The sequence below is a fragment of the Acanthaster planci genome, linkage group LG01, assembly GCF_054643075.1.
Source record: "Acanthaster planci isolate LZ-2023a linkage group LG01, COTS_SCS, whole genome shotgun sequence".
NCBI classification, from domain to species: Eukaryota; Metazoa; Echinodermata; class Asteroidea; order Valvatida; family Acanthasteridae; genus Acanthaster; species Acanthaster planci.
In genome coordinates, this window is record NC_141777.1 from 3,108,393 (window position 1) to 3,126,128 (window position 17,736).

The 17,736-nt window shown below is 40.4% G+C and overlaps 1 protein-coding gene across 7 annotated transcripts in view; it reads right to left on the reverse strand.

The window, feature by feature from the left end:
* Positions 1–17,736, reverse strand: part of ppp4r4 (protein phosphatase 4 regulatory subunit 4) — a 51,405-nt gene that overhangs the window by 17,374 nt on the left and 16,295 nt on the right. For 4 of the 7 annotated variants that reach the window (XM_087132733.1, XM_087132745.1, XM_087132751.1 and 1 more), the window contains exons 6-16: positions 16,681–16,787; positions 13,492–13,599; positions 13,026–13,147; positions 11,147–11,164; positions 8,704–8,826; positions 6,594–6,694; positions 5,708–5,734; positions 3,915–3,992; positions 3,253–3,372; positions 2,802–2,879; positions 2,005–2,088 (exon numbers count right to left, since the gene is read on the reverse strand). In XM_087132733.1, coding sequence (XP_086988859.1) covers positions 2,005–2,088; positions 2,802–2,879; positions 3,253–3,372; positions 3,915–3,992; positions 5,708–5,734; positions 6,594–6,694; positions 8,704–8,826; positions 11,147–11,164; positions 13,026–13,147; positions 13,492–13,599; positions 16,681–16,787 — 966 coding nt within the window. The remainder of the gene's footprint in view (positions 1–2,004; positions 2,089–2,801; positions 2,880–3,252; positions 3,373–3,914; positions 3,993–5,707; positions 5,735–6,593; positions 6,695–8,703; positions 8,827–11,146; positions 11,165–13,025; positions 13,148–13,491; positions 13,600–16,680; positions 16,788–17,736) is intronic. The other 3 variants (XM_087132760.1, XM_087132739.1, XM_022225897.2) reach the window with 2 other exon arrangements.

A 17,736-nucleotide genomic window follows, 5' to 3' on the forward strand; every position in this document is an offset into this window, starting at 1 on the left:
ACGGAGTGGTGAGGAGAACAGTCACAGTTAAATACAGTGAAGTCTGATGACAGATTAGAGGAGGAAATTGAGACGGGGTAAAGGACAACCGAACTAACATGGAAAATGTGAGCCGCAAAGACACATACAGTCAATAACAAGTGAACGTGATCCAGACGTACAAAGTCAGACAAGGAGACGGACAAACAGCCAGTTGCTCAGAAAAGCACTGCTGCCCGGCACAAGAAAACTCAAGGCTCCTTGTTGCCACACTTTCTTCTTTTCTCCAGTTACCTAGAAACGCACAAAGAAGCACTGCTTCACAAAAAGTTTCAACGCCCAGATTTACTGTTGGGAGTTGGGAAGTTTGCACAGACTAAGGCCTATCCCACAGTGTCAAATCCTGAACTTTCAATGAACTCCCCAAAATGATGCCAGTATCAAGGTAATTTACTTCCCACAAAAAAAATTTCCAGGCCTGTTTCTGGTGGAAAGCCCTAAACCCTGACCTCTCATCTACACCACGACCAACTCACAGTGCTACGTTACTCCAGGGACAAACTGCTGCTGGCAGGTTGCTGAGATGGTCATCATTCAATCCCATTCCTTGTTGACTTTTCTTCCCCTTGGGATGGGGATGGGCACCTAAGAATGTCTTTGATCTATCCTAATATCTTACAACCTTACAATAATTTGTGGCTAGGGCTGAGAAAACGGCTCACTTGCCAGCCAATTTTCATTGGTACTCCCTCCAGAATTGGCACTAGTGGTAAAAGACTTGTAGCCGCTTGCCAACTGTACTGCTTGTTGCCAACATTTCAATTTTCCAAACAGGCCAGATATAGCAGCCAACGTTTGATATACACGTATCACCACACTCCACAAACACTAATTTACAAGAATCAATTTCACAGTTTCTGTATATTTCTTAGAGCAATCTCAGATTTTTCAAAATTCCAGTTAAAGTTCAACACACAGTCTGTCTCCACAGACTTCTTGGACTTGGCATGTGTATACAAAACAAATTGTGGATAAAGCTAGCATGTTTAGAAGTGAGCCGGAAGTGTGGAGATGAGCTTGACGTTTTTCACCCATAAGCCATGCCCGCATAATTTGTGTAGATTCCTAGATCATATTTACATGCTCTTCAGCATTAAAAACTTAGGTTTTCTTTCAGTATGTGTTTTGATAAGTGTAAGGTTTTCTTCCGTTCACATTTTGGATGACAGTGTATCACTGTCTATAAGGCAGTTTTCCTGATGAGAATAAGAACTTGTACATTTCCCATCTCACAACCTGCCAATCGAATGAGGGTAGATGTAGATGTGAAACACACATCAAATACAAAGCACAATTTTTCTTCTTTCCAGCAAAGCAAACTGAAAACACGGGAGAAATTATCTCAAACTCTAGTGATTTTCGTCTAAAATTTATCAACTACAAAATCGGTTTTACAGGCAATTCACCTATGAGTAGGATAATCTCACAGTACACCTGCTGCTTCTCGACCAACATTCCATGAACCAACCCCACTCTGCCTTCTACTTAACCACTCACAACGTACATTACAACACCGGTAACTTCATACTGTCCTTGTCCCTCTCATGGCTACCATGGCAACTTGCAACACTTGCAAGTCGTACTTCTTTACAGACCCACACAAGGGCTCCATTCAAGGCCATCAGCGATTTATTTTGGTCTCCTGTTACAAAGCTCAAGATTTTGTTCTTTGAGAGGTAAGGCCGTCTTTCCAACGTAAGAAGCCCTTGAGTCTGAGATCACAATGTCCAGTGGAATATATCTAGGAGGTGATGTGGCAAAAACCATGACAACAAAGGCCACAGCTATGGCAGAAGCAGAATTCCAGGTTGAGGCTAATCTGTTAAATTTGCTTAAAAAAAATCAGTCATAGACCAAACTCTCTGTATCAGCAATGAAGTACTGCTTATTTCGTGGTAAAGAGGTAATTCATAACAACAGACCCCAGGAACTTGACAAATCAATATTTTCAATGGCTGAACTCACCTTGGATTCAGTGATCACGTTGCCCCCGCCTTTAGCAAATGCATCTAACGCGTCTGGTAGGTGGGACACAACGCCCTGAATAACCTTGATGGCCAAGAGAGAAGAGAGGGGAATTCATGTCAGTGCAATGTGAGTGGCATGGAGACTTACTGCTTCAAACTCAAATTAAATGTGACTACAAGTATTTCTTCTCTTACGTAAAAAAAAAAGTGGAAAAATTTCACTGCACCTACATGTACATTATTGTAACTGGCATTTTAACAATTACCTTCCTGTATTTTTGAACATCGGTATAGGGTTTGACTGCACACTTTGAAATGAAACTCAGTGAGTCAACATAAGTTTTTAATGGAACCTCTGCAACTGGTTGGTGATTTCAAGTGAACAAACTGCGATATTTTGAACAGGGATACCAGGGAGATTCTTGTCAAAAGCCTGAAATGAAGACCACAGAAGCCTAAATTTACCTTGTCAGGGCCTAAAATGAAGGCCAAAGAAGCCTAAAAATACATTGTTAGGGCCTGAAATTGGCCCAGCATTGCAAGTGAAAAGTCTGAAATCTGGCTACAACATCCCTGTTTGAATTTGCAACAATTCCACTTGTGGGACAATTTAGGGTAAGGGTCTCAAGAACAAAATAACATCCAAATATGCCATGGTGGAGGGTACCGGTAGTTTAAAAAAAAGAGCAGTTTATCCCCTGCTATTCCTGCCACTTTTAGCCACAAATCTTCCCATTCGGCACGTGCAGTGATTTGCAGTCACTGTGTTAAAAGTTCAACACACACTTTTCCTACCTCTAGAGAGTCATCTTTAAGTAGACTGATCAGCTCTCCCTGTATTGTAAGTACGCTGGAACCAAGCATCTTGGCAACCTGGAGCAATATAAATGTCCCATAAAGGTTTGTGATTCGTCGATGCACAAACAGGCTGCAGGTATCTACCACTACTATTTGCACAAAACTCAACAGGATCCCATAACTCCATGATCACCAGCCACTAACCCTAACCTACAAAGCAACGTTCTCCCTTTAACCTCAGTAAAACAAGCTGGACACAATGCGCAGTACTTTCTTACACGGCAGGCTACAGCTTCAGTGTAATCCAGTTATGTTCCAAAATTTAATTTAGCTCCGCAGAGAGCAGGTAACATGAGCTGTGAAACCAGAGCTTAGTCAGTAATACATTATTTCATCAGGACAACACTGCCATGTGTGTTCAGCAGAGCATGGCACCGGTTCACGTTACCTCGTGGAAGCCGCTGGCCATTGTGATGCGGACGCACTTGTTGGGATCGTCGCACAGGCTGGCAAAGGTGCCGTGTAGTTCCGTCTTGAAATTACGCGGCCCCGCAAATAGAACCATGCACTGCAACATGGAACAGAAGACTTAGTGAAAGGACTTGAATACTTCCATTTATCACGCTTTGTAAAATTGAAAAATGGGGTAAATTTACTTATGTGGCTGGTTACATCAACAAGAATACTCTCCTCCGACTTCCCTTTCATTTCTGCTGCCTAAATATGTGAAGACCATGTTGGCAGTGCCCAATGATATGACAATTACACAAGATCATGTAGCAACAGGTGCGGTTAGGGTCAAGTCTCTTGCAAAGTAAGGATGTGTCAATATGACATGACCAGGGCTGGGTATTTGTTGATTGAAAAATATGTAGGAACATGCAAACAACAGACAGAGCCACAGTCTAGAGGCCTGTTTTGGACAGAGCTTCACTGTGGCTGTGGTCTAAAGACTAGTCCTGAATCCACCAACCCTTTGTGTACTTTCAATGCGTATCTGCAACCAAAAGTTTCTATCAGTACAAATTGCTGAGGAGAAAAGGTTCAAATTTGTCTATAGAGTATTGATTAGGGACATTAAGGATTTCATTTTGGCTCACTGAGACTTACCGGAAAATTGAAAGCACAGTGTCGTCGACATTCCATATGCCTGTCTTCCTCTCTGTACAGATTTAGGATTGGTGGGCTCTTCAACATAAAGAACAGGAAAAGCTAGCTTGTAACTCAACTCAAGCAATTGTTTGATTAATTGCTACTCTGATTCAATCCAGAACATTGAAATGTTTCATCTGCACATGGGTATTGTAGGGATGAAAACATCAGATTCTTCAAACTTGCAGAATCTGTTTGTTACAAAACACCGTTTGATAAGCTTTGGCCAGTTATTTTGTTTTGACCACCTCAATGCAGATTGAAGTCCAGTGCAAGAAAGCAACTGACAGAAAGCTGAACCTCTATCCAATTACAGTTCACTAAATGCTAACATGACTGTTTTCTTTCAAGCTATAACAGTACTTGCAGATGTTTGTCCATGTCACTTCAGGTGTGATATTTTTTGGAAGCCTTCTTTCCACTAAATATATCAGGAAGCTCACGTTTGAATTAAACCTCTTCAATTTTGCAAGTAAATTATTAATACACACAATCTGAGATTAGATTGCATAAAAAAATCATCATCTTACAGAGCTGAAGCACAACTTTTTGAGGCCATGTTTTCTCAAACTGAAACCACCGAATTGAACCAAACCAAAAACCGGCAAGTACATGTACTTAAAACCTTCTGCCCCCCCCTCGATAGCATTATCAGAGCTCCCGGCAATGTCTACAACAAAATAAACAGCCAAACTTGGGGCCCACAGACTGCAAACAAAGTTCAACATTTGATGTGACGGGTTTAATGGGGCCAGGCCAAGATTGACAAGACAAAAAGGGGTTATTTGTTATCCCCCATTTCTGTCAATCTTTCCACCATGTCTCGGTGACACGTTGCTCGTATGTACACAAACAGACTCTTCCCGAGGGTTCAAAGTCAACATGTGCACAGCAAACGCACTAAGCATCGGATGTTATGAGACACAGCATACAGCAAATCAGCATTTTAGAGTCATTAAAGTTTACATCCATGGATAAAAGTTGAAATATTCCAACGTGGCACTGTTAGTAAAGGGAAAATAAACACAGCAATGAACATGTGGCTTTCTTCCAGAATGAGATCATGCTCGATTGTGACAAATAAATGGATTGGTTTGTGTGAGAAAGAACAACTTGACTTCAAGCATTTCCCAGAAAAAATTTGCCATCAACGACACAGACAACAATAAACTACCAAATTACTTCGAGAAGTCAGGGCATAATTTCTCAAGGTCATTTGACAAACAAAAGAGTGGACGGGACAGGCACTGTTCCCCGAGGTTTATCACAGGAAAGAAGTAGAAACTCACCGTACACACCTGTTCAGAAACGAGCGGCATAGACTGCACCATTAGCACGGTGCACCATAAAGCCTTGTAAGGTTGTGTACATTTTCCTGGTTTATGCATGCTGTGCATTTGTGTATGCATATAAACATTTCGAACTCAGTGCATTTAAGGAAATTGAGGGTTAAGCCTTACCATGCAAGTAAAGTGAAATAGTATTGATACTTATAACGGTATCACACACTTCAAAACAAACAGGGGACAGATCCCACGCTAAAACTGAGACGGTTTATTCAACTGGGTGAAAGGCACAATTATCACAATTCATGTTCACAGGTAAGAACAGATTTGTGTGACGAGACCAAAAATGGGCTTCCTTGTAAAGTCTATTCCACTGCACTTTGTACTGAACAGCAACCAAGAAGTAAAGCTGTGCTCCCAACATTTTGTTTGTTGGAACCCACTGAAGAGGCACTCTGTATTCACCTTCTGCTTGGGTGCTCTAGACACATCCTTTTATTGTTGCAGCATGTGACATAAAAGAGGCTCATATGAATGAATGGTGTAATTGGATACAATATTGATGAAATCACAACACACTAATTCAAATCACAAGTGGCTAACCAAACAGTTTTCTCGGAACAGAAATGCATATTTTCCTGTTGCTTTGAAAACTTCATACAATAGAGGGTTTGCATGGCTGCCATCTTACAGGCCAGTGCTATTGTTCCACTCGGTATCCACAAAGGAGGTTTTCCTGTAGAACAAAAGGACTGCCCTGCAAAATGGCTACCACATAAAGCCTGTCTTCACTTCCATTACCCGAAGCTCCAAAACGGAGAGTTAATGTACATAATTTCAGCTTTACACTTTTTGCACTGAAGATCATTTTGTTTCTACACGTACTGTCAAATTGGTTAGTAGGTTCCAAATATAAAAACTTTTTTCTTAAATGTTTCCCCAGCCAAGCACTATCAACATACAAAAAGGGAGAAAAACGTGCAAAAGCAATTTTCAGGATTGCAAACAATTGTTTGATGATAAAAGAAACCTTGATTTTAGGGACTGTGAAACAAATGCGATTATCTTCTCATTGAAATGTGTTCATTTTCACGTTTCTTCTCAGAGCCAAATGGAAATATTCAACCAGTTGATGAAGCATTAGTTTTCACTGACTTTTGTTGTTGTATTGCTGCGAATCCAGTACACGGCAGAATGCATCCAGTTTGACATCATTTACCAAATGATGTGACCAAGGAGAATGAATGTACATGCTTCAAATGCTCAGCGGTGGAACACTGAGCAGTTGTCACACCAGGGGTTAATCATGTTTGACAGAAAAGCACTGACTGTAGACATCTATGTCACTGACCTGCCTATCGTTGACCCTTGTTTTGTCTGGCACCAGACCAATGACACACAACTTGCAGTAGAAGTTCAGGAACCAGATTTTCTGATCTTCTGTAAGATTGACTATCAAAAAAAGTGAGAGATATATTTCAATTCATTATCTGGTCAACATCAAACTATGACTGGGTACAGGGCCATAGTAAACTACTGACTGAACGCACATGAAAGAAAATGAACCTCAACCTCCATTCGAATAAAATTGAAACCATTTATAACTGATAATTGTTGACTTAATGAAACAGAAAATTAATCATTCCATTTGGTAAAAAACGTCCTGCTCTGCAGTCTCCATGAAGCAAAGTTGACATCTCAGAAGATAATAACCATGTATAATTGAAATAAATTCCTGTACTGACTGGATGGAAGCATAACAAAAGTTAACATGGAGGCTTTTAGTAAGACCGTGCAAGCACCAACTGCAAGAATCCAGATTCAGGAGCCATCTACTGTGGAGGCACCACCCTCACACATAGGTGGTAAGCACGCTGTATACCTTTACGGCCAACGGACTATTGTGACCTGGCAAGGTTTGCACGTGAGTGTGGAGCAGTCACAGAAATTGCATCACCTCTGATTAGTTGCCGTACCAGAAACCAAAAAGAAGAAATTCCTGACGGCAATTTCTTTATTTCTGAACGGGGTTCTTTCCTTTACAGGTGTGGCCCAGTGATCAGAGTCTGCACCTGAAGCAGCTCTCAATCAGAGGACAGGGTGTTTGAATCCAGCTGCGGTGTTGACCTTGCACCAGGAGCACCAATGACTACCTCTGAATGCAGAGATTGTTTGATCAGCCATTCAGGCCTGAAATAGCAGCACTTAGCTTTATAATCCCAAGGGAGCTGAAATAGATGTAGGAATGTTTTATGGGCCCCCTGTGTGCTAGGATAATGATGATAATAGAGTGCCTTGGGCATTAGGATCGTTGGCTAAGTGCATTTTATAAACATACACATTCTGGTCACAATTAATTCAATAAGAAATGCAGATGTACAGCAGTACATTGTAATCCAGCCATCTTCACATCTACACTACAAAAAACCATCTGCTTCCTTCACTAGAGAGTTAGGCATGTGTGTGATGTAGGTGTTGCTGCTGACACCTATTAAGATAGCTAGGTCCCCTATGGTGAGTCCAGGGTCCACAGCAATTAATCAAAAACAATAGATGCAGTGGGTATCAGGTGCCTCTTGACAAGATGCAGTAATTAATTTACTCTGCTTTATGGTACTGGCCAGTCACAACCAGGGCTGTAAAGTGTCCATTATAAGTCCAGTCACAAGACCTTTCACCCAATATCAATGGTACAGGAATGCCTTTGTCATCGTTCCTCTTGAACAGATCCTGACTTGGCTAAAGACTGGATAGCCTGTGACAGAATTAGTGGGACCTGTGATGGAACGGACTAGCCCTGGACACAATGCATGTATACGGTAGAAGGTTGGGGGTGATTTCACACAGCTGCTGAACACAGAAATTTGTTATATGCAAAAAACCTGCGTAGCCAAAGCAGGTTACCAGCCAAGGGGTCATGCACTTGTGTTTTTCTTGCGGCTGGCTCCAAGCTTATTATTGCCAAGTGCATAAATTTTCAGTTAACAAATTGAAATTGGGCCCTGGATTTAACAACAGAGGCAACTGTTACAGCACAGCTTTGAATTCACGAACGTTCAAAGCATGAATTATCCAATAGCCGACTACATGTATATCCTACTCATCTGACTGGTGGGCTGTCCATCACACAATGAATGATTCCCCCCCTCCCACGTTATGCTGCACTGCAAAAATGGAATGTTCTAATCCATGGAGCAGAATAAATGGAACACTCTATGATCACACAACATTTCTGAACTCAAGTACAACACAGGCATTTATCAAGAATAAGATTTCTTCGTGATATGTCAGGCTTGGTATAAAAACTCCATGAAATGGAATATTCCATCTGCCACCTCATGAAATCATTCTTACTCATGTACTGATAAACATGAATTCATTGTTTTGAAGCTTATTCAGTCCATCAACAATGCTGTCATCAAAATACGACAGAGGGGGATATCTACTGTCCAAACAATAACCTGATAATCCATGACAGAGTCGACCAAACTGTCTAGCTACGGAAGGCAAGGTAGAGTCTTCACATCGCATGGCAGTCTCACAAAACTTGCACACCAGTGGAATAATTGTTTGTGTACACGTCTCTGGGGGAAGAAAAAGGAACAAAAGAAAAACTGAACCAAAATGAACTGGAAAATTGTTGGTAGATCCAAACCAAAATCACAAAATTGTTCATTTCGGCACTGCATGTGCATGCATGCATCTGTGAAACATTATTCTGTAAACTCAAGCGGGAGAAAAGGATACAAATTTGTAAGGTTTACTTTTGCGATACGGACATCACAGATGAAAATCTCATGCAGGAACTTAAGCACTTTTGTATTTTATATCGGTTTAATGAGACCATTTAAAATCTTCCCACAGATATTCAATGCACAATCTCAGCTTTCTTCGATAAAAACCATTGGTATTGATGGGACAGTCTTGGAAGCAACTCTCTTTTTTTTCTACAGACTTCTTTAAATGCTTACACAATGTGCAGAACAACATTTGAAAACAACTTTAAAGTGTTGGCACAGCATTCATAATCGTTTCCCTGATAACAAAACTCATTTTGTAAAAGGAATTTGAAAATAATCTGCCTCAACATTTTACATTTGACCCAGCCAGCTAACTTAACTCAAGACCGATCTTTTAATTCATTTCCGCTCAAACTCTCTCAGTTGTTGAAGTCTGGTTTCGTTTTGAGTGGACTGCACAAGAAAGAAAAAATAAAAACCTGGCGGAGAATGAACTATTGTGAGGGCGAACGTGTTTACCAAGAGATTAGGATATTGCTCACGTCTGGTTGTCATAGCAACCAGATTTCATTAAAGTAATGATCACATACTATTATGTCAGATAAATGCTAGATCAGTTTTACTACCTTCAATGGGCCATTTCAAATGGCCTTCGCTCTGATTAATGCACAAAATCACATTAATAATACACTTGTAGGTAGCCAAAAAATGGCAAAAACAAAATAAGACTATCAATATTATTCACTTCAAGGTAAAAACCAAGGCAACCAAAAATGTACATACATATACACAGTCTGAGCAGCACGTTAGTGTAATGCTCCAACATTCTATGCAAACAATCAGTTTGGCTTAATGTTCACCGCATGCATATTCCCTGAAGTACACTACACCAGAGTCTAATGCACCACCTAATGTACATGTACATGCACCGGCCAGTATAAATGATATGCACAGACAACTTGAACAAACATTAACAGCCAGGTGCATGTAGTCGATTCCACACGACCTGCGTTCGCAAACTCTTCTGTTCACAGAAAAAAAAATTCATTTTGCAAATAGCACCACATACGTGTAAAAACAACAATTTCAGCAGCAAAACCAAACACAAACAACAGAGAAACTTGAATTTGTGTCTACAACTGCACTGGATTTTTCCTTTATCTGTTCGTGGCACTCTGTCTACTTTTCAAAATGTTAAAGTTCTGGAAAGATCTAAAGATAGATGCTTTAAGAAAGATTGTGAAACCAATGTACAACTATACACTAAAATTTTGAAAACTGCATGTATGGGTAACATTCCTCAGCACCACACAGTAGAAAACACTAAGATGTGAGGAGAAGTGTACCAATTTGAAACATCGTAAAACAAGTTCTGATTTTTAACTTCATTTGACCAAAATGAGCCTTTTGAGCAACCGCCATGAACACTTTTAATGAATTACATTGATTGGTGCAGCATGCAGGAACACAATATTCTAAATAGTATTTCTATTCAGGAGAAGAAATGATGAAGATGTGAAGACTTCGGACTGATATATGCAAGAAACTTACCTGGTATAAGTTGTCAAAAATCTACACCTCACGTCAAATCATAAATTGCATTTAATCACAGCTTCACAAGTTTACTTTGGGGCTTTCACATTTTAAACACTGGACATATTGGACAACTGATCTGGCACTTGCAAAAAAAAATAATGCTGCATATTGATTTTTTTTTACAACACCTTTCATTTTTCCAGTAGAAAAGGTCTTCCGCATACACTGTACTTTTCATACATGTTCATGTACATACATGTACATGTAAATGTGAGACTGGCTCCAAGAAGACGAGTCTTGAGGTCTTATTTCTTAAAACACATACATAGGCAGTAGAAATGGCACTATCAGCTCTTTTGACTCATTTTGACATCCTGACAGATGCATATTCATGAAACTAAAGTCTCTAATTTATTTCCATTGTGAAAGCTGTGTCATTTTTATCTCTTTTGGGGGGAGTCACGTAAAGATCAGTGAAAACTGACACCAGCAGGTGACCCCTGCACTGTGGGCAACCAGGATTACATGCACGCACATGGACATTATTTACAAGACGCCCGAGAGGAAATTCCCATTTCAAGCAAATAACATGAGATTGTTTACATGCACATCTACAGACAAATTCTACCTCTAGTGGGGCTCAGACCTGGCCAGGATGCATGAATGAAGATGAGAAAAGAAGTATCAATCGTTTTGCCATGCCCTTGAAATGAAAACTTTACCCACATTTCAACAACAGTACTGTTCACCGTACAGGTAGGCCCACAGCATACATGAATGTACACATGTAATTAAAGATTCAACACCATATGACACATTGCATTTGTCAGCATGCACGGCTCGTTGGGATGGAAAATGCCGCCGAGTTGAATTCTCAATTATTCGTTGGCTGCACTCATTCGTGCTGCTCAAGATACTCGCGGGGGAGAGGGTAGGCAAATGTTGCCCTTGCATTACTCTTGGATCTAATCTTGTTAATCTCTTGGCCAAAAGATCAACAGTAACCTTTCTGCCATTTTGAAGAGACCAAGTGATGCAAGAGTATACTTCTAGTCTGACCAATAGTATATGCTCTTGCTTACTCTCACTGTTCAAATGGCAATGAGCGCTGAAGAGTAAATTTGTGTTCATATGAGCAAGAAGCTCAATGGCAGCCCAAAAATAATGCCAGTCAAAGAAAAACGACTTAGTAATTACTCTGTGTAAACAGATATAAACCAAAATTATACCCAAAACCATTATTATTGTGAATGGAAATGAGTAATGGAACCACACATCATTCTGTATCAAATTATGTAATGTCTTTTTAATACGGAACACGTCACATGACTTTTCTACAAATTGAAATATGAGCAGACTTTCTTTTTGAATTTATTTACTGCATACACGGAGGGAAGTTGTAAAAAAAATATGACATGGTCACCATCAGATACACGCAGATTAGGTTTCTAGGGCAACAGAGATGCCCGGTTGCTCCGCAACGGCCCACGCAAACGAGAACAAAGAGACCACCGCTGACTGATGCATTTTTCAGATGTCACAGCATATAAGTCACAGCTCATTAACTCTACGCTCTACGGCTGATGAGCATGTATACACAAAGACCACGGATCAATAGCTTTGGAAATCTCCCACAATTTTATACATGTAGTTAAAAAGCAGGTAATAGGAAAACAAACAACATAACCTAATTTACAATACAGCACTGTGACTAGGCTTAACTCCATAATCACCTTCAGTACACTTGATGTGAACTACTGACCACAATCCAAATCCTGGATTATGTGACTGGCAAGATGGATTACTGATGAATTGGCGTTGGTGTTGCTGGTAGCATGTACATGTACATGTGCATATATGCATAGGGAATTCTTCAATCCTTTTCAGCAAGTTGAGAGGGAGTTTCCGTCCTACATGTACAAGTACCAGTTCAAGCCAAGGGGGCCGACCAGTGTGGCATGATGTCATTGGTCAGGTTCTCAGGCTTAACAATCACAGGCAACCAACATGGGTGGCGGTTTTTATTTTACCTAACCTCTGATGTACCGTAGCTGACATTAACTCTATGCTAAATCCTCCCTCAGCCCAGTGTTTGATAACGCTGAAGAAACCATATACGCTCCTCCAAACTCATGTTTTCATTCCACATTTTTCATTGCATTCCATTAGTAAACATTGGCATTTCCACATCTGTTTGTAAGTTCACAATGAATACAGAAGTTGAAATTCCTGCATGAAGCTAGCACCAAAATAAGAAAAACTTTTGTAAACTTTGAAATTCAGAGAATTTAAGGTGTTTAAACAAGATCACCATACAAACTAAAAAGATAGCAACTAGTTTAAACAATGAAACTGGTATTTTAAATTTTCACAAAGAACACTAAAATACTAAAGTAGGGTCTCAGTATTTTGTTTCACTGGACAATTACAACCAGGTGACTTGTACACAACAGCGCTTTGAATAAAACTTGGATTATTTGCAAATAATGCTGAGAAGATGGACTTACCATCGTCTAGCAAACTCAGTAAGCTAACTATAGTCTCCAGTGCTGCAAGCCGTACACAACTTTCCTCGTCGTTACTCAGTTCAACCAGCTCAGGAAGTATTGCACTTTTGGTAGGTTCCAGACTACAATTCAAAAGATTGAGATTTATGCAAGTACAAGGCAAAATTGTTGAAGATTTCAAAATTTTCAAAAAATCTGTGTGTTACACATGCTTTTGTAAATTTGTAAACATCTGTTTGCTCATTACTAGACAAAAATTCAGTTCACAAAGTGGCGGCGTAAGAGCAGAGGAGCATGTATCTCCAACGTACATGCATCTACATATTGAGGGATCAAAATGGGAGAAGGGTCTAGAGAAAAGCACTCAATGTTAAAGAAGGGTGTAGGGGGACCAATAATGCAGTTGCCGTCTGCGTTATCCAGTTTGGGATCAATATCTTTTTAAAGCACGACAGCTACAACTCACCCCAAGCCTCTGGCTACGGAATCTAGCTGCCGGCACATACAGGCCCGCACCTCATAGTCCACGTTCTGACACAAGGAGGTAACCAGAGGCAGTATGTCTCTCTTGATCCTGTGGGAAATGTATATCAAAGAAACAAATAATAATAATGGCCTATTTTAAGAAGACAGAGGTGAATTCCCACAAAGGAAATTCTCAGAAATCAAAAATGAATACTGCGTGAATTTTAAGGTCTACATGTATGTGGAATGTTGCATGCTTAATACATGTTTCACAATTTCATTTATCAAAGACAGTGTCCGTAATAAGATTCAAATTATAATATGTCAAGGTCTCTTTAAAAGCTTTTTCCCCTGCAAAGATGGCAGAGTTAAGAGAAAGCAAAGTGTTCAGCCTTAATTACAAGCGTAAAACTAGAGGAATGTGACCTAATTTGATTGATTGCGTAACAAAGAAAACATAACAACCAAGTACATGTACATTGTATGAACATAAACCAGCACATCATGTACAAAAATACACACTGTCAAGATAGTCAGCTTTAACATCATGCCTCTTCCGGTGAGCTCAAGTACGCGAGATGGATGATTTGTTTCACGTGAACTTGAAAAATGACTGGCTCACGGTGTGGATTCTACATGTACATGTAGAAGCGAGTACAAATTAATGACCGTAAGTAAACCATGACTGCGACATAATAAACACAAGATCTAGGCCTACCAGATCTGAAACCATTCATCATCATCACTCAGACTAAACAAAAAATGAGTTGTGTTTCCTGTTACACTGAAAAATAAATTAGGGTAGTTTTATATTTTTATAGCCCCAAAACTAGGGTCGGATGATGGTCTGTATTTTTGCTGGCATATATTTGTAACAGGTACACAGTCAGTGTCAGATTCATACTGTGCATGTGCACATCAGTATTATATATCAGCACTGTAATTGAGTAGTGAAGCAGAGCTGGTTGTTGAAATACAAACACACAAGAGCCGTCCATCTCATGCAAACAAAAAATTCAAACAATACAATGTACAGGACGATGTACACAAAATGAGGCTCGGGGCAAGGCACCAGAAGTTTTTCTATTTTATTGATTTGTCGAATAAAAAGATATACATGTAGGTTCCGTGTGAGTTTCTAGGTTGGGTCGGGTAACCGGAAACACAGCTATTTTCTTGTTTGGCCTCTTGCAATATTAATAGAACTGTGCAGTTTACACTGGGATACACATTCTGTAAACTGTGATGAGCTGGGTATACATGCACAGTACAACAGTCATCACTGCCTGGCTGAAAGTGATAAATGTCAACAAACTCTCTATGTGCAGAGTGCTGGAAGAAATACAGGATTACACTGTACATGTATGTTTCCAGAATATACTGTCTGCATTTAGATTGTGATACACGTTGCAGGCCCCTGGTACAGGGATCATTTGAACTGTGTTCTGCGAAGACCCTAATCGTATTCCGTGCTCAACTAAATTTTTTTCACTTGACAAAATTAATTTTGGCCCAGAGGTTCCTGCAAAATCCAACAGAGTAAGCGTACAGAGGAAATTAATTCGGTGGAGAGATATTCCACAGGTTCACTGCAAGGACTTGGGTAAGACACCTGTTATCATTGCTTCCATGGGGTTATGGCTCAGTTGGTCCACCCCTTCTCTCCCCCCTTCCCCCACAGGTTGCATCACTGAAGACATGAGGATTGTTACTTTATGAAATGCAAATCTCCATCTCTGGGGCGGCCCTTCCATGCATTATACATATACCGGTATATGCCAAAGATAAAATGTTAAAAGTGAGCCCCTCCCCCAAGGGCTTGAAAAACAAGAGCAAACTCTGGCATAAGACCTGGTGTAGTCCTGGGAAGGGGTGGGGAACAGTTGGTGGGTGCATAAGCAGGGTGTCTCAGGTTCAAGTCCTTGTGAATTATGCCTGCGAGCTCCAGGTAAGCATTGCGCACGTGATACACACAACATTACATGATGATGGGGTAACCCTAAGAGTTCACTGCACTCTGGAAGAGGGATTCCAACCAGACACTTTATAACTTTGTATGTACAGTGTCCCATCAATGGGACCACAAATACAAACACCAGAAAACCACACCGTGACATATTACAGGGTTGTAAGAAACCTAGCTTTAGGGCAAATGCTTTTCACAACTACCCATGCTTGTCCTAAACAAACTATTTCCTGACTGGGGGGGTGTTATCGATAACGGAAAATTATTCATCTGTAAACGTTAAGTATTCTTGCTACAGGTAATAATCATGGCTACACAAGTGCTTTGTTACAAGTACATGTAGATGCATTTTTGCAACAGAGATTTTTCGAGCAGAAGAATCTTACAAACACTCAACAGAAATGACATATACCAGGTGTAAGGATGGCTTTAATACACACAAAATGTTCATGAATATCACCTTCAAAAGGAATGCATATGTATGAAATACGTCTCTCCAAATAAAAAGAAGACTTCAAAAATGGTATCTCCACCAGTGCTTATCGATCTGCTCTTGACCTTGTGAAACCAAACAATACTTGTACACTGGTTGTTCAGAGGACACATTAACACTTGTGTTGGGAAACTATACCGTACTTTATCAAACACGAAGGTATGCTTTGGGTAAACAACCAACTGTTGCTAAACCAGGATTTGACTTCACAGTTTGCGGGGGGGGAATACTATCTTGGAAAATTGCTCCATTTTGATTTGTACATGTACGCTCCAAAAAAAAGGAACAAGGCATTGAGGAAGGACAAATTTCAAGTCACAAAGCACTTGCTGCAAATTTCAACACGCCTGAAATGTGCTTGACATTTGTAAATTCACTGAGTAACCATGTGACATCACAGATGCTTATTCACATATGCCTTGGGGGCTCATTGGGAACCAACCTCTACGCACCCACAGGGTTGAGTCATTTTCTTATAGGTCTACTTTTCTCTGCTTCTCTCCAAAGGTTACCCATGGTTCTCCAGAGGTGGCAGCGGAGGGATTTTACAAATAGAAAATTAAAAGCTGTGGCTCTCCATGGCTTTCATTGGCTGGTAAGATATGATTGTGATCATCTTTTACCTGACTTTTTTTGTACATCTGTGCAAAAACAAGCCAAACCTGAATGACAAAACCTCTAAAAATCCTCCACTTTAGGGGGAAATCCTGAGACTTCAGCCATGTACTCACATGAAGGAATCACAGCGAGTGGCTATTTTCCCCAGGATGTGACAACTGGCCAATCGGGACTGCACCGACTGGGACAGCTGACCCTTGGCCATGGCGACCGTCAACACCTGTCAACACAAACGCAGAATAACAAGGTTATCGGTTGTCATGTCAGATGCCCGATTGATTCACAAACTGGTGGCAGAGTTTGGACATTGCTCATCGACAATAATGACCCCGTTTTTATGAGGAAGAGGAAAACAAGGTGTGGTAAGGTGATTTTGTAATCGGTTAATTGGTTGATGCCCTGGATAGTGCAAAATGCCAGTTAATGATTGTCCAAACCTTAACAAGGTGTTATATCGTCATTGTCCATAAAGTATTATCTCTGACTTTCAATTTCCATGGGGGACAGAGAAAACACACTTCAGAAACTTCAAAATACCCTGCCCCGGGACAAGACTGGGCTAATTTAATCGCCCTTGCCAACATCTGTTTCAAGTAAAAATAATCCGAAACCAGTAAAACAGGATCCCAGATGGCTAAATTAATTAAAAGTCAGCTGCCCTAAATAATATGTCGTCGTGACTGACAACTTAATGAGAACTCGTACATGAGACGGACATGCACGTGTGTACCGCCCGGCTATTGACATGCACGGAGTCTGTCAACAGGGCCATATATATTCCAACAACGGCCCACATTTACTCCCCCACAATATGACAGAGCGTATCACATGACTAAATGTTGGTTACATGATTCATTTCAAGTGAATGCGCTGTATCGTTTTATTACCAGCTGGGAGCCCAGAGTCGGCCAGTCCCAACAACACATTAAAGGTGTCAGCTGATGGTGATGATGGTTAACTGAGTGCTTGTTAAACTTACGCTGCATGAACCATGATAATCCCTGAGAGAATTACATGAACATGGAAACACGCTGTATACATGCACATATGTACAATACATGCATGTGCACAGTACACGTGGCATCCAATTTCAATTTTGGTACAAAGGTTTATGACAGCTTCAGAGTGAGTGTACATGTTCTTTTTCTTCAGTGCTCAAGGTTGTTATT